The following is a 26,268-nucleotide window of genomic DNA, read 5'->3' on the forward strand; positions in this document are numbered from 1 at the left end:
TACAGAGGAAAGAACATTCCTTGCTTTAGATTTTATAACATCTTCCTTAGCGCTGGAATGAATAAGTAAGCTAAGCCTAATTAATATTTCAAATTGCGGTTGAATGTATAATATCACACCTCTAAATAAAGCTTATTGTAGAACTATAGGCTACAAGGAACCTGCTCATCTGTCATTTTTGCACAGCATTGAGAAAATGTAAAACGGATACTTGATTAAAACTATACATAACCACAACAAAAACGCACCACATCTTACCATATATAATTATAGTAGTTTCACGATAATTTTATCTCGTTTTTGCTACTAATTTATCAGAAATCTATCATATGAATTCTATGCAGAGTTTACAGAGAAATTTTCATTAAAATAATGGCACGGGGGGGTTCAATCACAAAAGTCAGAGATAAGTCAATTTCAAATTAGCCATTAGACAAGAGTTCGATTAAGAAATTGAAAATTCAAAGCCATTTTCGTTGTTTTCAAGTAAAAATATACACACGACTTTAGTCTTCACAAAAATTGCAATGTGTGTGTGTGTGTAGGGGGAGGGGTGTAAAATGTGTGTTCTGAGATGTCGAAAATCAAAATTAATCGGAAAATTTTCAATTTCACAGAATTTGGTGTTTTTGACTCACAATAATTTCGACCCATTTTATTGCTGATTATTTTTGGGTATCCATTGTGGTTTTCAAGTACTAGAAATAGGCAAGAAAATGCAAAAATGATATTGTGATTATGTGTCGCAACTCCTGTAATGAGTCAAATTGAGTTATTAGTATGTTTGCTGTTCAAAGTTTCAAGATATTAGGAAAACACTCTAACGTTGGTCAAAAATCATTATTCAAAGTCAGCAACTCATAAGGGGTCGAATGAGGACTTCAGTCACGTTGAATAATTTGTAGATCTTGTCAGCTGATAATGTTTACTGTCAGTCTGTTAAACATGTTAAAGTTTTCAATAATATAGCCAAAAACACAAAAATAGATAAAACTCGTCCCTTGTTATAGGACGATTTAATTGTTTGTCCATTCAATTTTTGTAGATTTTGTACAGCTGATGGTGTTTGCTGTTTCACGTTTCTCTCTATCTACATGATATATTATAGTTAACAAGATTCAGTAGTTAAACTGAGCAACCAATCCATGATGGGTTAATTAAACTCGTCATTGAAGGGCAATAACTCTTATATGCAGAGCTGGGGACAGACTTTGGCCATGTTAAAAATTAAATTACTGACGTATTTGTAGTTGTCTTGCTGATATTTTTTCTGTTTCTCTCTTTTAATTGTTATAATTGTCAAAAATAATAGAAACAAAAATGCAAAAGAATGGTGAACAAAAATCGTCAAATAAGGATAACAACTCCTACGTAAGGTGTCACATGGCACTTTTGTTCAAATTGGACAGTAGGAAGATCATTTTATTCCCCCAGATTTTCTTATCTATAACTGTTTTCAAGATAATGATTAATCAACATTTGAATTTTCTTCTATTTTTTTTCTATAGTTTTAAGGCATGTGGCCATGTTGATCTGATCTGCAGGAAGGATTATATTTTTGAATGATGACTGTTGCTAAGTTTGGTCCCTAAAGGAACAGTAGTTTCATAGGGGAATATATTATGTACAAGTTAACGGGCACGGACAGGCCGAGGGGCGAGATAAAAATATAAATATGAGATTGCCTCCCCCTTATATTTACACCTGTGTCACGTGATGATGACTTCCTGTTTTGGAATGTAAACGAAGGTGTAAAACAGTTAAATGCAAAATGATACGATATCGTGGGGCTGTTTTGCCCATGATATGTATCCTTATGTGCTGTTTAGTAAAATTTTCTCATGAGAATCAGGTCTTAGTCAGTACTCGCCATGGCTCAGTGAGAGGTTTCAGCATTCCCTCTCACTATTCAAGATATGATAACAGAAGAATTAATGTATTCCTTGGTGTCCCATATGCGAAAAGACTAACACAATATCTAGACTGGCGTAGAGAGTTCCGTTTCAATGTAAGTGATTTGATTAAGGGTCATCATATTTCGTTGTGTTCGGGATAAAATCAGGTCTGAGGATAAATACTTCATCTTTTGAATGTTATATACGTTTTTAGAAATGATTTTATGGGGACTAAGTCCCAAATGATAGTAAGAAAATCAAGTAATAATGAACTCAAAATTGTTAACTTTTTTCCTAACAGTTGCGCGTGCGCATTGCCCTGTTCCTGTTCTGTTGACAGCTGCTGCCATGTTGTAAGTCATACCATTTCCAGCGCAAATTTGTATATCAGATAACCAATAATGAATAATGACAACTATACATTACAATAAAAATAAAATTTGTAATACCGACTTTGTCCTCTATTGCCGGTAACACCTGCCTCATATTACAAAAATCAAAAATTTGTACTAGAAGACCATGCTGAATTGTTTTCAGAAAATGTCTAAATTTTCGTTTATTTGCAAAAATATGCAAATTACATGCAAATTAGCTGTACCCTGATGCTGATGCATATTGATACCATTAAAGCTAAGACAGGGGATCACGGGGAGGGGTGGTTGGGATAAGGAGGTGGGGATCAGCGGGCGTGAATTTGCCTCAAAGTTGGTCATCAGGTGCAAAAAGCGTCAATTTTGACGATTTTTCGTCCTATTTCTTGACCTGGAAGCCTGAGAGATGCTGATAGATGTATTCAACTGTAGTCTGCATGTGAAGTGGACCCCAGTGAACACATTAACCACAACAGTTCTTAGGTCGGATTGAAACTGATCTGGGTACAGCAGTCTAAAGAAGGTCATTTGCACAAAAAATCCATAATTTACCGATTTTTTCTGATTTTTTACTTCAGCTGGACCTACAACCGGAAGTAGTCGTTTCCTATGCGTATTTCAATAATAAACACAATCAGTAGTTATATGCGCGCAGGTTTACACTATTTTGGGAAGTTTTAGGCCACTGAACTTCGTGTGTCAGACATCTAAGGGAAGCCCACCCCTTCAAAAAACCCAGTTTTGTCCGATTTCAATTTCCATAGTTCTTGTTTGAGCTCAAAATGAACATTAAACCTAAGAAACATGATAATAAATAGCGTAGGATTGAGGGAACATGCATTAACTTCGAAATTCATCATAATTTCATAAAATTGACCTCTAAAAGTATGGAGAGCCATTGGAGCCAAATAATGGTATTTTGGGTATGGCCGTAATATTACAGCCATCGCATGGTAAGGGTTAATATCTACATAAACCAACTAGAAACTCCAGTTGTACAGGAAATCATACATACTTGTATATATCAGCCAGCCATCAAAGATTGTAGGAAGTGGTCCTTCTTCGTAAACATTGTCAAGGACTGGAACAAACTGCCTCCAGATATCGCCACAGCAAAGTCTTTTGAATTGTTTAAGTCTATAGTGACCAACACCTCTAACTAATCAATTCAACAATATTGTTTTTAACCAGTTTTTAATCATGTGCAAATTTCCAGAATGTTTATCATGTTGAATGTGGGCAGTACATGTATATGAAAGAAGATCCCCCTTTTTATGCAATGTCCAATAGTAGGTTAATTAGATGCACCAACCTGAATTATTAATAATCTTAATAAGCTGCTAGATCAACAAAATTTTGTGCTATTACATGTACTGATACATTATTTCATAAGTCATGAAATACTGACTTTCTAAGTTAAAAAATCTGTTGGAGGGATTAAATTTTAACAGCAAAAAATTGCCACCTTAGCCTAAAATGAATTTCTTGCTTAGAGACCAGGAAACAAATTTCTTTCACTGAAAACAGCACTAACAGTTGTTTCTCACTTCACTTTCCACTAAATACAACTTCCATGCCAAAAATTTCATTTGGGAACAAATTTACCCACTGTATGCATGACTCTCATTAACTCACATAACCATCATCTTATTAGCCTACCTAGCTGCACTGATTTTCCTTGAAGGTTCATCTAATTTTGGAATAGACAAATTTGGCCACGTTTATACCACACATTTTATTTTGTTCACTGAAAAAAGTTTTAAGGCATTTCTGGCATAATGACCTACATTTGTAGATGAATAAAAGTTAAATGCATTTTATGTTTCACAAAAATGAAATTTTTCCTGGATTTTGATGTGCATTTTTTTCTGGGGTGAATACCAGTAAATACCACGCTGCAAATTGAAATTTAGTTTGGTTTGCAAAAAAGGAATAAGTAGAGAGAAAAAGTATTGTTTTGTAGAAAGGGGTGGTGACCAGGGTAGCCCTGCTTATATATTCTTATTTGCCATGGCAATACCTTTCCAGTAATAAAATGAGTTTGTTGTGCCTTTCCTTTCCCAAAGTGACTTCTAAACATAATATAGATGATGGGGAGACATACATGATGTATGTTTAAATCTGCTAAAACAGTTGTTCCTTAACCTAGTTTATTGTATTATAATACATCATAATGTTTAGACACAGAAAAATACTAATGTTACCATGGTTACTATATATTTTACAGAGACCAGATAAACCAAGTTGGTCAGGGACTTGGGATGCCAGTTATTACAGACCTGCCTGCCCGCAACATATGTGGCATGTCAAAGAAACTGTCCCAGGGTTCTCCAAACAAAATGTCAGTGAAGACTGTCTTTACATGAACATATTTGTACCTCATGTAAGTAAAATTTTGCTTTATAAAAAGATAAAAAGATAGAAATTAATAAAAGGAAATAATACAGACACACATTTTTATTAATATAAAAATAACTAGTAGTTTGTTTTGTTTGACACTAAAAGGGAATATTATTTTTGATATTTATTTTGGGACATATGTAAAGTAAAAATCATTTGTGTATTTGTGTTGTTTTGCTTTCTTAATCTCTATTATAATAGATATATAGCCAAAATCATTCTGAAATAAATTATTGAATTCTATATATTGTTTTGATTGAAGCCATAATTAAGTTGAAAAAAAATTCAACCATATTAGTAACAGTACATAGTCTTAGCCTTATATTTGAAAGACTTTACAGAAACATATAAATTTAAAGGATTATGAATATATAAAATAGTTTCCTGTTAATATGGAAGCAAGCTACAATTTCAATTTTTTAAGGACGTTTTTTACCCTTTATATGTCCACTTCTTTTCTGCATAGATGAATACTGTTTATTCTTGAACATATTACTGTATAAGAATTGAACTAAAGTGTTTATGTTTTATAGGATACAGATGAAATTCCCAGTAACAGTCCTACATTGTATCCTGTTATGGTGTTTATACATGGTGGTGGGTTTGTTGTTGGAGCATCACAACAGTATCCGGGAGTATTTCTGGCAGAGAGAAAGATAGTAGTTGTCACATTTAATTATAGGCTTGGACCACTTGGTAAATATTTCTGAATATTATCAAATCTTCAGGAACATTGATATTACCATTTCAATTGTTAACAGTTAATAATATACACATGTACATCCCAGTAGACTTTGGAAATTATTCATATAAATAAAAGAAATATAGGTAAACATCTATGAGATAACAATAAAATAACACAGTAAAAGACATTTTAAAGATACCAAATAAACATGTTGTCCTTAACACTAGACAAGTGTCTAAACCATTTGTAAAACAAGACCGAGTGTTGATAAGTGAGGGTAGGAATGCCCTTTAGCGTCAGGCGTCAAACGGTCATTTTTGGCTACCGTTAGCGTCAAATTGGTTAAAATTTTACCGTCAATCATCAAAATATCCTTAACGTGATTCGTCAGAGGTCTCAAATAATTATCGTTACCGTAATTTTTGGAAAAAATTTAGCGTGATTCGTCAAAATCAGTCAATTTGTTTATCGTCTAAAAGAAAGTGTGCATTTTATCGTCATTCGCCAAAATTACCGTTAACGTCATTTGGCAAGAATTTTTACCGTTATTCGTCATGAAGGTACCCCCATTACGACCCTCATAAGTTCTAAAAAAAAATCAACTGATTTCTAAAATTTTCCATTAACACTAAATTCCTCAAAAAAGCACAAAATATAAAACACAACCATTGAGATGATCTCTAACATGTGGCAGGCAAATCAACTTAGGACAAGGTTAAACCTGAATACTCAAGTCAACCTGTCCTTTTTTTATCCCAGTGATATGGTAATTAAAAGGTACGGAGAAGAATTCACTATAAAAAAATATTATAAGGAAATGCAATTAACACAATAATAACGGCGTTACAGATTACCAATACACAGCTAAAAGTAAAACAATACTAAGTATTACCATATAAAATAATTTGCAGCTAGCACAAGGCACCAAATTTTCTATGTCTAATTCAAATTTAGAGACCAGATTTCATTTTCATGTTTCCCTGTCCCGTATTCTAATCTTCCTTATAAGATTGAATTTACCTACGGGGATATTTTCCTCACCTAAGCTCAAGAATAGTGAACATTTCATTTTAATGATCCCTACCAAAACCATAACACCCATTTCTATTTTTATATAAAGGGAAATTATTAAGTAAGAATTTATAATCATTGGTTTGAATTTATCAGAAAAGAACATTTAGCAAATGTTTATGATTATATTGTATTTCAGGATTTCTAAGAACTAATTCTAGAGATTCATGGGGAAATTATGGAATGTGGGATATATTTATGATAAAAAAAATGTTTATTTCAGGATTTCTGAGCACTAACTCTAGAGATGCATGGGGAAATTATGGAATGTGGGATCAAATAAGAGCATTGGAATTTGTTAAAGAGAATATTGAAGCATTTCGTGGAAATCCTAATTTAGTTACAATTGCTGGACAAAGTACAGGAGCAGCTTGTGTCGGACTTCACCTCTTGTCTCCAAGATCTAACAGTATATACATATTGTTCATATTTTATTAGTTTTACAGATTTTTATTCCAAAAATTAATTGCAAAAACTTCAGAAAATAACATTACTATGTAAAATTTTACAAAAAACCTATGGATTTAAAAGGATGTGAAATAAAAGGCAGTTAGACCTGCTGTTTACAGTTCCCTAAAACTAATTTATGATCAAGTATGAAACAAAGAAAATACAGATATGTTCCATATATTTCAGCAGGCATTCATTCTTAACTACTCAGAACTATTAAAAACCTAAAGTTGTTTTTATTTATCATTATGATATATCTATCTGGATATTTTACAGAATAATTTTAAAGAGTTTTTTTTTATTTCAGGATTATTTGTGAGAGCTATCATGCAGAGTGGATCTGATCTTAGTGAATGGGCCATTATTAAGTCTAATGATGATGCAAAGTCCTATGCTATAGATCTAGCAATGGAAATAGGTTGTCCTACTGGAGACATGTCTAGATTGGTTAACTGTCTACAAGTATCTAGAACAGCTGATGAAATTGTAAATGCCTCATCATTGGTTAGACTGAAGGTATATATTTATAAATAATGCCTTTCAAGATTAAAACTCTGAATAAAGGTAAACAGGTCTAGATTAATCAGCTGATTTTAAAGTGGGTACTTTTTATATGGCAACACTATTTGTTATGAAAACTAACATTTCTCATTATGACTTCTAAACCAATAATTTTTAGTCTACTTTTCTAGTCAGGTGTGTGGAATTCCATAAACTTGTTTCAAATTAAACTTCCACATGATTATGACTTTACAGCACAAAACAAAATTTTACTAGACAGGAAAAGGTATACTGTGGATTCATATATTTTTGGGGTATTTTTGTGGATTTTTGATTTCCCCAGATTTTGAGTAAAAGCGTATAGAAAATTAGAATTTAGTTGATCATTTAAAATATTGGTTCACCTTCACCCAAGTAAATTCACAAAAAATGGTATCACACGAATAATAATGAATCCACAGTAATCAGAATATAGTATTAGTTTTTTTTTCTCTTTTTTAGCCTGCATCAGTAGGAAATCCATGGGGACCTGTTGTGGACATTGGACAGGGAGCCATGTGGGCTTTCCTTCCTGAAACTCCAAGGTCAATGAGAAGTCAAGAAAGATTCAAATTATTTGAAGTTATGGCAGGACTCAATAAGGATGATGGATCATATTTCATACGTGAGTTTATTTGTAGGCTGTTGTCAGTTTGTATGTTAATTTGATAGAGATGTTCAGTTATCATGAAGTTTTACTCTTTCAACGAATATAAGGAGATGTGCTTATACATCAATGAGACAGCAATTAAACAACACAAAAAAAACAAAAATACATCTATAGAGTTCAGTATACAATAGGGTCTTCAACAGTAGACATATGTCTATACAATAGGGTCTTCAACAGTAGACATATGTCTATACAATAGGGTCTTCAACAGTAGACATATGTCTAGCTCTGAATCACCACAACTCAGAAGAAGTTGTGAATAAATCTAAACTAGACTTCAAAGATCTGCTTTCAACATCAAATTCTGCAAATGACATAAACATTAAGATATGACATGAGACAACCATTGATGGTGCTTTGCAAAAAATTAAGTTGAGATGGATAAATTTCAATTATATATTTAGAAAAAAATCTGAATTGTTTACAGACAATACATGGTCTGAATATATGAATATATTGTTAAAAATACCTAGTGTTGTTTCATAAGAGTTATAGCAATATAGCAAACATTCTTTTTAGATATACACCAAGTTGATGACAACATATTTCAAAATATGATAAATAGTATAGAATATGAAAATTTCGAAAGCTTGTTTTTACTAAAATTAAGGAATACATTAAAAAACTATCTATCATTACAGCTAATGTACGAGATTTAGAAGAAGGAATTGAAAGTAATAAATTTAGTAACATTATCAATGAATTCCTGACTGATAGAAATGTGGAAGATTTATTCAACACAAAAGATGCTTTAGAGTTTGAGTATACATGGTGGCCACAGCCAGGAAATAAGTCTATGATCAGACAGATGTTAATGGATGTAAGTAGGAACCCTAATGATGGCAGATCTGTCATACTGGGGATTCATTTATTTTTTTGTGTACCAATTTTCGTTGATTGAGGAAAAATTGTATATTCGTGGATTTTTGATTTCGTGGTTTTGCCAAAGTCTAAATTCAAGCCTATAGATAATTTGCATTTCTTTGAACATCTAAATTCGTGGTTTACCTATACCTACAAAATCCATGGAAATTGGTATCCATTGAATATTTATTACTCCACAGTAATATCTGTTGATGAAGAATTTTGATATTATATGTTATTCTTGATCTTCACATGGGATATTGGCTCATATTCCCTGTACATGTTTTATATTATTATGATCTTAGTTTTTGTTCACAGGGTATATGGGCTCATATCCCTGTCAAGGTAACCAATCATATTGCATGATTAGCCGGGATATGTCACGCCAGTAATATATCAACATATTTATGTATATGAATAATGAATATATTTAATGATGTATAAAAGAAATGCAACTTAGAATGATCATTCTGGGCTTTAACTGCTGAAACACTGAATTAGTGTCTTTCCTATCAAGCAAAATTGTATGCATGGTTTCTTGTGTGTTAAAAAATAACAAAATCATATCGAACTAAAAAATATCCTGATTGTTTTAAAACTTTGAGCAGCATAATGAGCATTAAATGGTCTTGATGTGAGATGTTGTTTAGAAAAAGGATGCAAGAGATTAGAAAAACAAATTATGCATACAGAAGAAACAAATTTGTGCTTTCATGTTAAAAAGAAAACAGTTTTTAGGCTTGACACATGCATTTTTACGTATTTGCATGAAACATGGGGACTTGAGGAGTTTTCAACAGTATGATGTTTGAAAAAAAAACTGGCAAGAAACTTGCATTACTATAACTGCTTACTGTGTTCCTGTTAAATTTTAGGCATTTTTTTATGCCCCTGCCATAGCGTACGTCCGTCCCAAAATTGGTTTCCGTTCTCTAACTTTAGTTTGCCTCAACCAAATGTTATGAAACTTATACACAATGCTTATTACCACAAAACACAGATCAAGTTTGAAATTTGGTGGCATCACTTTTACCGTTCTAGAGTTATGCCCCTTTACAATTGGTAAAATTGCTAAATTTCTCGTTTCCGTCCTCTAACTTTAGTTTGCCTCAACCAAATGTTATGAAACTTATCCATAATGCTTATTACCACTAAACACAGATCAAGTATGAATTTTTGTGGCGTCACTTTTACCGTTCTAGAGTAATGCCCCTTTATAATGGAAAAATTGCTGAATTTTTCGTTTCCGTTCTCTAACTTTAGTTTGCCTCAAACTTATACACAATGCTTATTACCACAAATCTCAGATCAAACTTGAAAATTTGGTGGCATGACTTTTACCGTTCTAGAGTTATGCCCCTTTACAAATGGAAAAATTGCTGAATTTTTCGGTTCCATTCTCTAACTTTAGTTTGCCTCAACCAAATGTTATGAAACTTATAGACAATGATTGTTACTACAAAACTCAGATCAAGTACAAATTTGGTTAACATCGCTTTTATCGTTCTTGAGTAATGTCTCTTTATAATGTTTTATGGAAGTGGGGGCATCATCTGTGTCCCATGGACACATTCCCCATTTATTTCTATATATCATGAGCTACGCATTGGAGGTAAATTTTGCATGTTTAATCATATTTTGTTTGCTGACTCATTATATAAGGGAGATAACTTGTTTTTTTAATGCAATGTTTTATTGATTTTGTGATTTTAGATGATGACAGACTACATGTTTGGTACAGGTCTTGATGAAGTGGTGAAAGGGCAGGCCAAACACAATAAAACATATGTTTATAACTTCAACTATTACTCATGGAATGATTATTTACCACCATGGAGAGGTATCTATAACAAAGTTTTAGTTGCGAATTTTATTAACTTTATTATTATATGTGTTTTAAAAGGAACTGCAAAGCTTGAATGAAAATTACTCTGTAGATCAGATGCAATGTACACATACATTTGTCAGGTGTAAGAAGAAAGAAAGATCACCATATATAATATAGTAAAGCATCACAGTCTTCTAATTTTTTACATTCCTTTTTATGGACAGTAAACGTTTCAGAAATTACAAAATGCATTAATATTTTTGCTACATCTTTATTTTATAATGAATTTCATAAAAAAAAAAGGAGGAATAAAAGTAGATTTGGGATACAAGTCAATGAGATGAGATCTAGCGATCAACATACAGTCCTCAACAATAGACAGATGTCTATACAATATTTGTCAAGCTTTAAATCACCCTGAATAGCTTTTCCTCACTTATGGAAGCAACATAATTTGTACAAGAAGAATATGAAATAATCTTGTACACATTGTAAGTATTAAATGCTTTGCTATGCAAATTATAAATTCCATGATATTACAGGTATAGCTCATGGACAGGAGTTACAGTACATGTTTGGATTTCCATACATAAATACAACATACAAGGAACTGTTTGGAGTATACCCACGACAGCAGTATGATTATCAGGATAGAAATGTCAGTGAATATATGATTAGTATGTGGACAAACTTTACTGCATCAGGGTAAGATGTTGTCAATGTGTTAACTTAATTAAGGTAGTATGAGAGTCAAAATATTGTGACTTAGAATTACCAGTAAAAATTATTACAGAAAGTAGTAAACTTTGATATAGAGATCTAATTAATTAACATGATTTTTTTTATTAGATGTGGACATTATTTTTACTTTATCTATGATGAATAGTTAGTTTAAAAATACTAAACAATTCATATATTCAAGATTTTAAGGAATTTTATTAATGTTAAATCTACTTTTGAAATAGATTAAGATAAAACAACCTATATTATTACAAGTTAACATTCACTGATATTTTTATGATTATGACGTTGCCATTTAACAATTTGTTTGTCTACTTTTTCCCCCCTTATAAACAGGAGAGTTAAGAAGATTAACCATTCTTATACTACTTTGCAGGCAATGTATTATTAAAAAATATTCATATTTTGTTGTTATGTCTTCTGTTTAAAGTTTTTGATAAATACTTTGATTTCTAACTTCATTAGAATAAATTTTTGTTAATGTTTTAATCTTTATCTAAATTTTTTTTCAGAAATCCTACACCAAAGACTTTTGATACAGCTCTACATTTTAAAAATGTTACCTGGTTACAGTATAATAACTTCAATCACAGCTATTTAGAGATAGGAAATAAGTCTCGTAATTTGATTAACTATAGGCAGAATCATTATGGCTTTTGGAGAAAGTATTTTCCACAGCTTTATAACAGACCTAACTGTAAGTCGATACTTAAAGAGTTTAATTATACCCCTACCATAATCTGCCTTGTATAGTTCGCACTGATACATAGTCCGCACCCCCTTCTCCCCACAAAATTTTTAGTAAAAACTTTTTGTAACTGTTGGGAAGGTCTAATGAAACTCCGGTAGTTTCCAATCGTGTGTGGTCGTATGCGGTATTTTCTTGAAAAAAACCTATTTTCCATCAACAAACAGAAGCTGAAACTGCTTGTAAATGATTCTAAAAGCCTTCACAATTGTTAAAATAAGTCTAAATCACACAAAAAACAATTTAGAAACTTGTTTATGTTTAAACAGGAAGTTTGAAAAGCACGTGTAAAAGAAGAGAAAAAACGGTGAGAGTCGAAATCCGTACATACTAGATATCAATATAATATGACTTTGAAAGTAAAACAGTTCCATCCTGATGTAAAATAGTGTTAAATATATCTATCACATTAATGTTTGAAGGGTTTTAAGCTAATAAATAACATATTAGTCAGTATGAAACACCAAAACGGAACGTATAATAACCGATTACGTTTTGTAATTACCACATCGTAAGCTGGTTTACGGTTGTCTTTTTACTTTTTTTGTAAGTTTCATTCAAGCAGACACCAGTTTATTTTATAAGCAATGCATTGAAAAGAAAGAGAAATTTGTTATGAAGCGTTTAATTTTTAAATTTATCAATATTGATTTGATATTGAATAATAATAACTTATTAATATGGATTAGGTAAAATTATTAGTTTGAAAAATGATAAGAGCGCCCTCTACAATATCAATAACAAACATGGCAGAACGAAAATAAACCACCTCTCGAAATTGAATTTTTTTCTCTTATTTCTTGCTTATTGTACTCTATAGTCCGCACCCCTGCTGGCAGGTTCAATTTTGGAGAATAAAACCGCGGACTATACAAGCCTTTTAACGGTACTCTGGAAGGGGGACTATTTTGCAATCACCTGATCTGTCTGTTCATCCAACAAATATTTTTGTCACACTTTTCTTAAAAACAACTGGAAGGAATTACTTCATATTTGGTCAGCAGTTTAACAGTGATGAGTTAGCAATTTAACTGTAATTTAAGAAATGAGGAATTCATTTTTGTGTTCAGAAATCATTTATAAGATATCATTTGTGATGGCAATGTAAGGTAATGAATAACAGATTTTCTTCTAAATGGTTGATCTTGAGACATTCAACATGTGACAACATTTGGTGTAAATTAGAAATTTTCTAATGTAGACAAATTTCTTGGTTAGACCAGCTATGCACAGCATTGATAATAAATAAAGATAAAGTTTTGGTGAATCTTGAAAAAGTGGGTATTCGTTGTTCACTGGTTATGAATAATATGACAAGAAATCTTATATATATGGTACAATAAAATCGAACCGCCTCGGTGTTCTCGTGGTAGCATGTTTGCTTCAAGTGCGGGAGGTCATGGGTTCGAACCTACAGCAGATCAAACCAAAGACTTTAAAAATTGGTATTTGCTGCTTCTCCACTTAGCACACGGCATTAAGGAGTAAGAGCAAAGACTGGTTGGCTCGGAGTCAGAATAATGTGTCTGGGTACGGTAATATGTCTTCCTGTGGACTGTTACCTTGTGAACTAAGATGTTCAAAATCGGGCTCAGCGTGTCAGTCTAGTACAAGCAGGGTTAATAAACATAATTAATTAACATGTTCTTGTCCTGATTATGCATTTAATCTGCCACTGGACGTTATGCAGCCATCCATCATCATTCCAATAAAATCTTATTCTTTTTTTCAGTCATAAAGAATACAGATTCATCGAGTACAGATGACAAGCAGAAGAATTATCAGATAGCCACATACTCCTTAGTAGGTGTAGCTGTATTATTATCAGTTATAGTGCTCTCATTATGTATAGTAGTTTACAGGAGGAGGCCAAAGGACTACTAATTATGTTTTAGATGAGGATTCTGTCTTTTTATTTGAAAATTGTAGGTGTATGAGATTATGTACAGTTAAAAAATATAATATACTGAAATATATAATATATCTTCTTTGTAAAATATCTTAATTATTGTGTTTATAGGCATTTAAAGTGAAACTTTTGCATCCCTACTAATAGGCATTGGTGGCAATTTTTAGAATGTAATCTGTTTTCAGTAGACTCAAATGTATTCACAAATATTCCAATTTTAAGCTGGAAAATATAATATTTATGATTCATCTTGAGTGCAACAGTTATTTTGATAATTACTAGAGGCTGCATGTCAATGTATGGTTGTTCTTTGGATTAGTAATATATATAATAAGTACAGGAATACCAATTCGATAAGCAATTTTTTTTCTGGAAGTTATGGATTTTCTGTACATAATAGCACCCTCACTAGTATGAAAATGAACTATAGTCAATAAGTTTAAGGTGGCAAATATTGGTTTGATAATTCTGTTTAATTCTATTTTCTATACTAAAAAAACTTCAAATGAAACATCATAAAGATCAAGCTTCTTCAAAGATTTAAAATCACATATGCTCAATTTATATAGTTAGATTGTAAATAAATTAATGTTCGATAAAGAATTTATTTGGTTGATCAATTTAGTAAGTCGGCTACCAGCATTTTTGTTTTATTCTTTTGTTTTGATACAGGTCAGTGCTGAAATTTATCATCATTATTTGGAAATATTCGTTTATTTTTTCCTAAATTATAAGGGAGTGTTTATAGAAGTATAACTTGTAAAATAAAACACTGTATAAATTGTTTAGTACCTGTTTGTGAACTTAAAAAGTGCTGTATATGTTATATATTTTGTTACTCAGATGTGTGTACAATTAACAGTAGATGTAATCAGATGTATATTATCATGTAAATATTTCCACAATCTTGATTTTAAAATCTTGATAAAACTGTACCAATTACATTTTACCAAAGTCATTTTTCAGTATTCATTGTAAATTAATTTTGATGATTATTATGTTATTTTGCATGCCTCTATTACCATAAAAAGAATTTTTGAGGAAACACAATTATTTTGTAAAATCTATGTACAACATTTCCATATGCTTTCTAAAGTTTGTTTCCAAATGACTGCAAAAGTTTGTGCTTGTTAAAAGGAGAAATATTTACAACTAAGCATTCAAAAATGACTTTTCACAGAAAGTATCAATATTTTAATCAGTTTTATATACTTTTTTGTTAATAATTTGATCTAAGTTTTTAGTTTCATGGTTTATGGGATTTATTTGTGCATTGTTGAAATCTAATTTTAATCAAGGTTTTCATGCATTATTAAAAAATTATCATATTTTTCTGATAAACATTTATCATACGAGACAAAAATGTATGACTGTATAATTTGACAGTATCTAATTATAAGTTGCTTATTCTTCAGGATTTTGCACAAGAAAGAAAGTAACATTCTTCAAGAACTATAAATCTCACATCATTATAACTTGTTAAATGCACCTTTTAGATGTAAGGGGGCAAAATATCAGATTGAAAATGATTTTATATATGTTTTTTGTCTTGCCTGCGATGAAAGTTGCGGAAAGCGAGACAAAGGGATTCCTTTGACAATAACTGCTGTGGCGACGGCATCAACAATTGTTTAGTTTTCTGCTTAAGTTAGTTTGATAGGAATTACTTGTGATAGATCATTGATATTTAAATAAAGTTGCATTACTATCAGAACATATCAGTTTCATGACTATTTAAAGGCCCTGCCCCCTAGGTCACGGTCTGAATTTTATGCCAACAGGTGAGACATATCTCTGTGTAAACAGTTTATTATAAATTTATATACTAAAAATATTTTGAGACAATTTTTAAGGAATACAAAAACTCTTTGAGATTTTGTATAATACCTGGCCAAGAAATGGTAATTTTTATGATCATTATATTTTATACCTAAATTTGTGTTACCTACTAGCATAGCAGATTTGTCACACAAAGATCAGTTGCAATAAACACCTATGTTTTCCTATTCCTAAATTATAAAACTGTCCTACAGAGAAACATGGTTTGTTTAACAAAACTCTATAAAATTCTTTCTTGATACATTTGATTTATTCATTTCATTTTCCTATTTCATATTCATATAATTAATATCTGTCTTTCACTGAGTCTGTGAATCAGTAACTGCAGCAGCTTATAAGTCTCATGGAAGACACAATTTTTATGTAAATTTTGTATATAAAATATATTTTTCATGTTGTACTTATTAATATCAGATTTTGTTTACAAATCTGTAGCAATATGAATATATATCTATAAACATTCCATTTATAGTCGTCCATTTTAAAATACAGTGTTTTACCTTTTTTGTCCCATTTACAGTCATGTATTTTTATGTCTATTCCTTTTCATACATTTCATTTTAATTGACCATCAAAATTCATTTATTTTTAGTGGATACCAATTTTCGTGGAATTTGGAAAATTGTATATAATAGATAATTGATTTCATGGTTTTGCAAAAGTGTATACAAGCATTTAGAAAAAATTTGTGCTTCATTGAACATTTAAATTCTTGGTTTATCCTTACCTTTGATAATTGGAATTCCACAAATAATAAGGAATCCACATTTACACAAACATTAACCTATACCAGGTTTGATGTTGCAGCTGACTTTTTTTTCCCTTGTCATGGAGTCAAAGTTGATTGTTTTGTTACAAATGTGCCATATTTATACAAAGTTAATACAGTTGACTCTTATTATCTCACTTTTTTTTTCTGAAAAAAATTCCTATAATATGTCTGCCCCAAAAGATAGATTTGAGATATTTTCAATTCTGATGTCTCAATATTTCTGCTATATCAAATATTTTTTGTCAGTCCGATAAATTTTGAGATAACTAGAGTTGACTGTACTTTAAATAATCATTGTACAGTAAGTTGTAGTATACATTATATTGTTTGCTGTATATATTGTTTGCTGTATATATATATAAGGAAATGAAAAAAAGATATTGTTTTGATCTGAGATCATCTGATTTAAAATAATTTTGGTGCAGAAATTTATTGTTAGCTATATATATAAGGGAATGACTAAAATTTATTGTTAGATCTGTCTTAAAATTAATTTACTATCAGTTGAAGAAGAGGAGGGAGGTATGATTAGCATTTTAATTATATTTGCCCTTTTTTTAACACAAAACAGATTGATTGATGATTGCTTTTGGTGGTAAATATTACATTTAATGTTCTTATTAGCTGAAATCAAAATGTCGTTTGGCCAGATGTATATAATGCATTATGCTTAGGTGTGTACTTTCTTGTTTTATAAAAGATTTCTTTTTTATAAGTTTTATAACTGAAGCCTTAACTAAAGTTAAAGTATCCCTCAGTTAAAAAAAATAATGATCGTAATAAAAATGATTCCTGTTTGAAATAACCGCTGGACATTAGGCAAACAACAGTCAATTAATCAACCTTTTTGTTAAAATGGTTAGGCAGTTTGCAAAATGAAAACATGTCTGTTTGGGAAAATATTGTTTTAATGTTACAGGGTTATTGGTATATTATTTAGTATGAATTATTGTTAAGATTTGTAACACAGTATGTACAGTACTGTCTAAATGCATAAGGGTTAAATGCATAATTAATTTTCTACTGATGTAAATAACACTGTACATATCAGAATATATTTCTCAGGTTTTTGTATTTGAGACTCAAATGAACATTATGTAATCATAGCCTATTTTATAGCATTGATTTAGTCACTGTCTATCATCACCACTGGATATAGTTACCCTTGGCCTGGTTCTCTGTTCATTGTCTAAGAAAAACAACATTACTGTACAGATACCAGCGTATAGCTACAATGAAAATTCAAAAATACAGAGTTAAGTATAGAGCAATAATGTACACAAAAAGCCTTTATTAGCAAAAATATCAATCATATTAAAATCATTCCATCAGATCTATGACTGTTTTATTGATATTATAATGTTTTAAAATGCAAATATAGTATTCATCACCATTTTGTATATTTTTTTTTCTACTAAAAGATGAGTTGATTTTTTACATGAGATATCTACAATACATATCAATGACTTTTAATAAATTTTACTATCTCATGAATTGTATGTTGTTCTCTATCTGACTTATAATTTTTTTATAAACCCTGTGAGGGATGTAAAAGATGATATCTATGTACATCTGTGTCTCTAACCATACCAACTTTCTTCTATCCCCTTGCAACGAAGTTGTAGGACGGATATAGAAACTTGTTTTATCTGTTCCTTTAAATAACACCTTGAAAAAAAAATATAACAAAAATACCGAACTCCTATGAAAATTCAAAAAGGGTAAGTCCATAAAAACTGACAAATCAATTGCTATCAGTCAAAGGAACAAGTGAAAAAAGACTGCCTTATTCCTGACTTTGTACAGGCATTTTCCGAAAAAAATGGTGGGTAAAACCTGGTTTTATTGCTAGCTAAACCTCCCACTTGTATGACAGTTGTTTATAGTTCCGTTATATTGACAAATTGGGTGAGCAACCGAAACAAGACATGATAAATTAATGTGACAATAATTTGGATCCAGCAGCCAAAAATGAGTAAACATACATACAAATTATTCTAACAAAGACGCCAACCATAAATGTGTAGTATACTCTAAAGCCTCAGGGTTAAGTTTACCTTCAATTTATCAACTACATTGCATTTGTAGTTGAAACTTTATTAGGTTTCGCTCTTTTTGTTATATACCAGTTTTCGGAAACTTTTTCAACCGCCCTGGCTTGAATGCAGGAGGTAGTGGGTTCAAACCAAAGCCAGGTCAAACCAAAGACTTGAAAATTGATATTTGCTGCTTCTCTGCTAAGCATGCAGCATTTAGGAGTAAGAGCAAAGACTGGTAAGCTCAGAGTCAGAATAATGTGTCCTGGTAGAGTGGCACATTTTCCTGCTAACTCTTACCTTATGAACTAGCAGGTAGACATCTGAGTCAGTGAGTCGGTCTAGTACAAAGCAGGGTTTATTTTTATTACATTATCATGTCCATTACCTCAATAGGAAATCAATTTGACACTGGATGTTAAACAGATGGATACTTAATTGATATGTTATCAAATAGAAGGTCATATCACAAGAAGTTGCAGATCCAGTTTGAGTTTCGTTCCTATTGAGTGATTTTTGAGAAATTATGGTCATTAGACATCCCTTTTTCTGTAATGCTTTAATAATTGTTTTTAGAAATTTATTATATAGTCTTATTACAAGAAGCTTCATATTGACTTTGAGTTTCATTCTGTATGAGCCATTTTTGGCAAGAGTTGTAATCCTTTGACCAAGAAAATTCCTTTGGAAATATTAATGTTTGCCCCTTTTCTTGTAATGTCTAAATGAATAGATTAAATACACTCCTATCACAAGAGGTATATATCCAGTTTGAGTCTTATTCTGGATGAACAATTTTTACTAGATTTGTGATCCTTGGACATATAAAATTCCTTGAAAATATTGATATTCCCCACTTTTTCCTTTAATGCCTGAATTAACTGATAGTAATAGTAATAGATCTAGCTTCAGTTTCGTCCTGGTAGAGCATTGTGACTCTAGAACACATAAAATTGCTCGTAAATATCAGTTTTCCTCACCTTTTTCTGTAATGCCTGAATAAATTGATTTGATAATTGGTATTCTTTCATATCATAGGAAGTTACAGATCCAGTTTGAATTTCGTTGTGACCAATGGTTTTCTGCAGCAGTTTTTGGTGCTTGTGCACATAGATATTGCTTTAAATATAGGCTTTAAATGAAATAAAAACTTTGTCTTTAAAACTTATTCTAACACAATTAATGGTAAGCTGCAAAAATCACAACTATATAAGTATAAGTAACTTGATTCTTGTCCCCGTATGAGTGTAAACTCGTCCTTTGTAAACATTACAGCGAGAAACATATGTGACAAATTCAGCATAAATGAACAGTAAATGTGGAAAAGGAATCAATAAGTTTTTCTGCAATCCAACGAAGTCGAGGAGTTTCTTGCAGTATCTAAACTTGACCGACCATAGCCAGATTTCAGAAACGGATAAACCTACAGCCATATAATTTTATACGAAGTCGAATCATGGAGAGATTGACCATATTAAGGCAACAGTAGTATACCGGTGTTCAAAAGTCATAAATCGATTGAGATAAAACAAATCCGGGTTACAAACCAAAACCGAGGGAAACACATCAACTATAAGAGGAAAACAAATGAACAACAGGAACACCGAAGTGCAACAAAAACAAACGCCAACACACATAGAAACGAACTATTTGATAACAACTGCCATATTCCTGACTTGGTACAGGACATTTTCAGAAAAAATGGTGGGTTGAACCTGGTTTCATGGCATGCCAAACCTCCCGCTTTATGACAATGTTAAAAAATATCGCTAAAACACTACGTGACAGAAATATATAACATATGTTATACGAAGAAGGTCACACAACTCATATTTCATGACGCAAAAGATTTGATAAGTCTATGTGTGATTTCTAGAATGAATTCGTGTCTGACTTGGTAACTTTGTGTAATGATGCATTTAGGGGAGTGTGACAGATTCCCACAAAAAAGTCACTTTGCTCTACAAAGTACGCTTTTAATTCATTTGTATTAAGTCTAACATCTGGATATAGATCTGAGTGACATACAATCCTATTACTGGGTTCAAAGGTGGATTTGGGTAATTGTAGAAGCATCATCTTCTGGAAACCCAGTGAGTAGCAGGAAATTATGGTTGATGACTGTGAAGAGAACAGAGGCTACCTGGACAGGAGGCAGCCAAATACTGGCACATGGGGCATTAGGCTTGGCAGACAGAAGTGCATCTCATGTGAAGGGGAACCCGCATTACACGCTATGGGCCGATATATACTAAGACACCTCCGAGGCTGTGCGAGAGCAAGGGATGATGAACAGCCTATAGAATATACTCAGGATACGAACAAAGTAATAAAAACGACAACGAATATGGGCAACAGATATACATGTTTTTGTTGGAAAGTCTGCAAGAATAGTAGAGGTTTGAAGATCCATCAAAGTAGAATGAAATGTGTGCCATCCCATTCCGACAAGAAACACAAAGAGAGATCTGGTCAGACGGAGGAGGGGACCATCCAGGATGCAAAACAAAGTGATGATAACCTCAATATGACCCAGGTTGAGGATGAACACACAGAACAGCTTACAGAGGTAGAACAACTTAAAGACGCAGGTGAGATAAATCTTGTAGAACCAACAGTCAGAAGAGAAGAGTTAGAGCCAAGAAAGAAAAGATCAAATGGCCAACAAATTTGGAAAGCCTTCGATGAAGATCTCGAAAACATCATAAAAGCAACATTAGCAGGAAATCTAGATAGAAAGATTTTTCACAGTGTAGGAAAGAACCGATTTGGATTGATAACATCCGGGAAAAGAGGGAGAACACAGGTCAGAGAAACCGTAGACAGAGGAAGATTAAGGAAATGAGAGGATACCTGAGGAGATTCAAGAAGAGTTCAAGAGACGCTAATGAGGAGGAAAGGTTACCGCTGCAACCTTTAAGGAAAGAAACCAGGGGGAAATTGTAGACACTAACAAGAGCAGAGAGTCACAGAAGAGACAGATAGAAAAGACCAAAGGCAAGAGCACAATTCACAGAGAACCGTTTTCAGTATATGAAGAGATTATCTGGAGTAAGAGGATCTAGTAAATTGGAACACTCAAATTAAGAAGTAGAAGAGCATCATACAAAGACAATAGTGATGAAAGGAGAGAGGTACAGTTGGAAGAATGTGAGAAACTGGCAACTCCAGATGAACAAAAAGAACAATTTGACGAGTCAGAACTGAAGTTCAGAGAAGTGCAGGACGTTAAAAAGAAAGTAAGATCAGCAACAGTACCAAAATGGTATTCCTTGTCGTGTATATAAGAACTGCCCCAAGCTGACCAGAAGATTGTGGAAGCCTTTGAGATTAGTTTGCAGAAGAAGAAAGATGATATATGCATTATATAAAGCGGAAGGATGTTTCATACAAAGGAAGAGAACTCCAGGAAAGTAGATAGTTTAGAAATATCCCCATATTGAACATCGAGGGGAAGATCTTCATGCCTGTTCAGCAATGAACATATAGATATGTTAGTTCAGAAAGGAGGCATGCCAGAAGTATCCGGATGTATTGAAAATACTAGTGTTTTAACACAGATCTTAAGAGCAAATGAAAAGAAAAGCGACACAGCAGTACTTTGATTAGATCTTGCTGATTTATACCTCACAAACTGGTAGATTTGGTATTTGTGAGGTTCCATGTTCCAACCACCATCAGATCAATGCTGCAAGAGTAATATGATCATATTGAGATGAGATTCAAGATCAAGATATTTCATCACATTATGGCAGAGACTAGAAGTAGAATTGACGAGATGTACAGTGTCAGTAGTATTGTTTGCAGCAGCCATGAAATCAGTGAAAAAAAACCAACAGAGGACCATTATTGTCGTCAGGTATAAGGCAACCACCAATGAGAGCATTTATGGATGACATGACTGTGACATCAAAAAGTAAAATAACAAAAATACCGAACTCCAAGGAAAATTCAAAACGGAAAGTCCTTTATCAAATGGCAAAATCAAAGGTTCAAACACATCAACCGAATGGATAACAACTGTCATATTCCTGACTTGGTACAGGCATTTCCTTACGTAGATAATGGTGGATTAAACCTAGTTTTATGACAGTCGCATATTGTAACCCAGTAAATCTAAAAGTTTGGTTGTGAGAAAATGCAAAGTTAAAGATGACACTTTTGAGTTAGCAGGGAAAAAGATCAACGGTTGGGGATGAACCAGTGAAATCTTGGGGGTGGGGGGGGGGGGGGGGGGGGGGAGAGTTTGATTCTACGCTAGTAGACAGTGGAAACGCTAAGGAAATACAATGGTTGGTAGATTTGCTGTCGAAGACAGACAAAAGTGGCCTGCCAGGAAGATACAAGGCTTGAATATATTAACAAGGTTTCTTGCCAAGAATATTATGGCCGTTATTGGTTTATGAATTTCCCGTGTCCAAAGTCGAAGTTTTAGAAAGGAAGATCAGTGCGTGCGTCAGACCATTGCTTGACGTACCAAGGAGTTTCAGCAGCGTTGGCTTGTATGGTAAGGGGACTTAGCTGCAATTACCGCTCAGGGTGTTGACAAAAGAGTCACAAAAACACGGCATGTCATGATATCGTGGGAAAACAAAGATGCTAAAGTTAAAGATCAGGACAGGAAGTAAGTGGAAAGCAGAGGAAACCATGAAAGAAACAGAGACAAGCAAGAGACAGTGTCATTGTTGGTGTTTCAGCAGTGGGCTGACAAGGATTTGGTATGTCAACAAAATCAAGATGGGATACAGCAGATAAGAAGGGAAAGAGATATCTGATACAGTAGGAAGTTCGTATGACAGAAGAAGAAAAGAGGAATATAAGGCACTATGCATGAAGCAGCAAGGTAGTTGGTTAAATTAGCAAGGTGCTAGAAGCAGGGCTTTGAACTGGAATGAGGTTTGGAGTATAAAGGAATACCGCTTGAGCTTCCTACTAAGATCAGTGTATGATGTACCACAAAGTCATTCAAACCACTTAACGTGGGGCTCGGTTAAAGATCAAACGTGTACATTATGCAAAGATAATCCAGCAACTCTACAACATGTGTTGTGATCATGTCCAGTGGTACTGAAAGATGGTAGGTACACAGGGAGACATGATAGTGTACTGAAAACAGTCGCATCGAGGTTGGATATCATCAAGAGGAAAAAGAGAAAGGTCAAGAAGAACATCCCTTTTGTAAACTTTGTGAAGGCCCGAGAGAGCAAAGACAGCACACCAGAAGGCCTTGTGATCCTTGCAACAGCAACGGATTGGCAGAAGACTGCAGACGTTCAGCAACGCATGCGCTTCCTAGTCGAAATAGCAGCAACATCACTTAAACAAGATATTGTGCTCTGGTCACAAGTAACAAAGTAACAAAACAGTTCATTGGGTAGAAAGGATGGATGATACGTACGAAAGGAAGATGTCAAAATACCAGCAGCTTGTGGAGGATTGCCAGCAGCTGGAACGGACGACGTGGTGCTTGGCTATTAAAGTAGGTTGCACGGGTTTTGCAAGGCAGGCAGTATGGCAAGCTCTATTGACCTTAGGAGTGGTAGGAGCAGAGAGGAAGAAGCTTATTTCAGAAGTGTATAGACAAGCAGACGTGTCATCACAGTGAATATGGATGAAAAGGGATGAGATCTGGAAAAGTGGCAATTAAGAGATATTCAAATGATTAATATTTATAATATTAAGGATTTTGGTTTATATAATAGACATAAGATGATATAGAGACTTTTCCAACAGCTCTGATAAAAACACCATTCAGTGACAGTACAGCAGTTATATCAGCTGACACATCGAGAGAAATGTAAGCCATCCAGTTTAAGGATTAGACTCATCAGTTGAACCAGTATGTTAGTAACATAAAATCTTGCCCAGTCTATTGAGTTGACGTATCTCAGAAACAGACAGTTTTGCCCAGACCATGAAGGTTACGTTTCTCATTATCAGTTGTGAAATAGGATAGAGCCTGCCTTCAATGAGACAATTTTACAAACAGATGTATTTTCTCAATCCGAAAACAACTCCATTAAGGTTAGGAGAAAGAGAAGATTAAATTATCACTTCACAAATATCAGTAAAAGCAGACATGGATATATATATGTCGATTGGGTAGCGACCAAACACATAACAAAATTACAAGTCATTTAGAGATCAACATATAGTCTTCAACAAAAGAGGAGTGTCTTAAATTCTTAATACATCTATTCGCGTCTAGAAAAAAGAAAACGCCAAATTTCTTAAATGACAAAAATCTTCAGTGTGACTAAAGACAACCATTGAAAACACTTTTGACCTAGGACAGGGACAATAACATGACGCGGGGTTAAGCTAATTCAATCATCCCCCATTTAAACTCCACAAGTGGAATATAAAAAGGTACAAGAAGAACGAACAAAAAATATCAATCAATCGTGTGAATAGAAAATTAATGTTAAAAGCAAGGTTGGACGATTGCAAATCCAAAATTGAAAAGAATTATTATAGTATGTACATTAAGCGCAGAGGTATATTCCACTGTACAGCCGCACAACACAAGAGATATGCTCCGTAATAAATGCGAATAAAATAAGTTATCGAGTGTAGACAGTATATGTGAGACGGCAGTTCAACAACAAACAGAAAAAGAGAAAATCTTCTAGATTTATCAAACTGTCTTCAACAAAACACACTAATAACAAGCTAATTCTGTCACAGAAACAGTGTGCCTACTTTTTAAACATGGCATTATTACCGATTGTGTCATGCACCTTGCTTTGAAATATGCTGTTGTCGACTGAATGTGACACTGGAATCATGTGACGGGTTATGTATTCATAATCCTGAACCTCGTCAGTGGTTGTGTTTTATTATAACAAATGTTTTTTTCCCTTTTAATGAGGTTGTTATTGATAGTGAACTCTAGATGTTTTTTCGTGTCGCTGGTTTACTGTCTCTTTGACGTTCTTCCAAGAACACCTTTTTTTACTAAATGTTTGGAATGCATAAGTATATGAATATAAGACGTATCTGTAAAATCTAAAGAAACTGAGTTTAATGAATGTACAACAACGTGAAATTAAATTAACTTTAACGTAACAGCTAACACACTGGAAAGCATATTTAGTTCACAACAAACATTTCTGTATATACAAATAGTGATCATTTCGTCCATTGTTTTACACTGATCTCTTTCACTATGAAACCGCAATCAAGTGTAACTGTCGGTACTAGTAGTCACAATCCAACTTTAAGAAGAAAATGATGGATGGTATCAGTCTGTCGTGGATTCAGAGACATGGAACAGGTGTGATGTGGGTTTTTGTATATACAAAGGGAATACATGTCTATGCAGTAACTCTAACACATCCCTTACATATACGTTAATGTAAGTATTATATAATAAAGGAGATGAAATGGAATGAGCAAAGAGTAATTGATACCAGTTACACAAATCCTCAAACTAACATAATATCTGTA

At 32.9% G+C, this 26,268-nt stretch overlaps 1 protein-coding gene across 1 annotated transcript; it reads left to right on the forward strand.

The window, feature by feature from the left end:
- Nucleotides 1–1,716: 1,716 nt before the first annotated feature.
- LOC127710310 (cholinesterase 1-like) lies at nt 1,717–16,296 on the forward strand. Its single transcript, XM_052216110.1, has 11 exons — nt 1,717–2,008; nt 4,494–4,649; nt 5,200–5,362; nt 6,646–6,831; nt 7,180–7,388; nt 7,875–8,037; nt 8,724–8,902; nt 10,660–10,786; nt 11,317–11,479; nt 12,028–12,212; nt 13,996–16,296. The coding sequence occupies exons 1-11, from the start codon at nt 1,772–1,774 to the stop codon at nt 14,145–14,147; spliced, it is 1,920 nt and encodes a 639-aa protein (XP_052072070.1). The 5' UTR covers nt 1,717–1,771; the 3' UTR covers nt 14,148–16,296.
- The last annotated feature ends 9,972 nt before the right edge of the window (nt 16,297–26,268 follow it).

This window comes from Mytilus californianus, unplaced genomic scaffold, assembly GCF_021869535.1.
Source record: "Mytilus californianus isolate M0D057914Y unplaced genomic scaffold, xbMytCali1.0.p SCAF_7, whole genome shotgun sequence".
In the NCBI taxonomy this organism is placed as follows: Eukaryota; Metazoa; Mollusca; class Bivalvia; order Mytilida; family Mytilidae; genus Mytilus; species Mytilus californianus.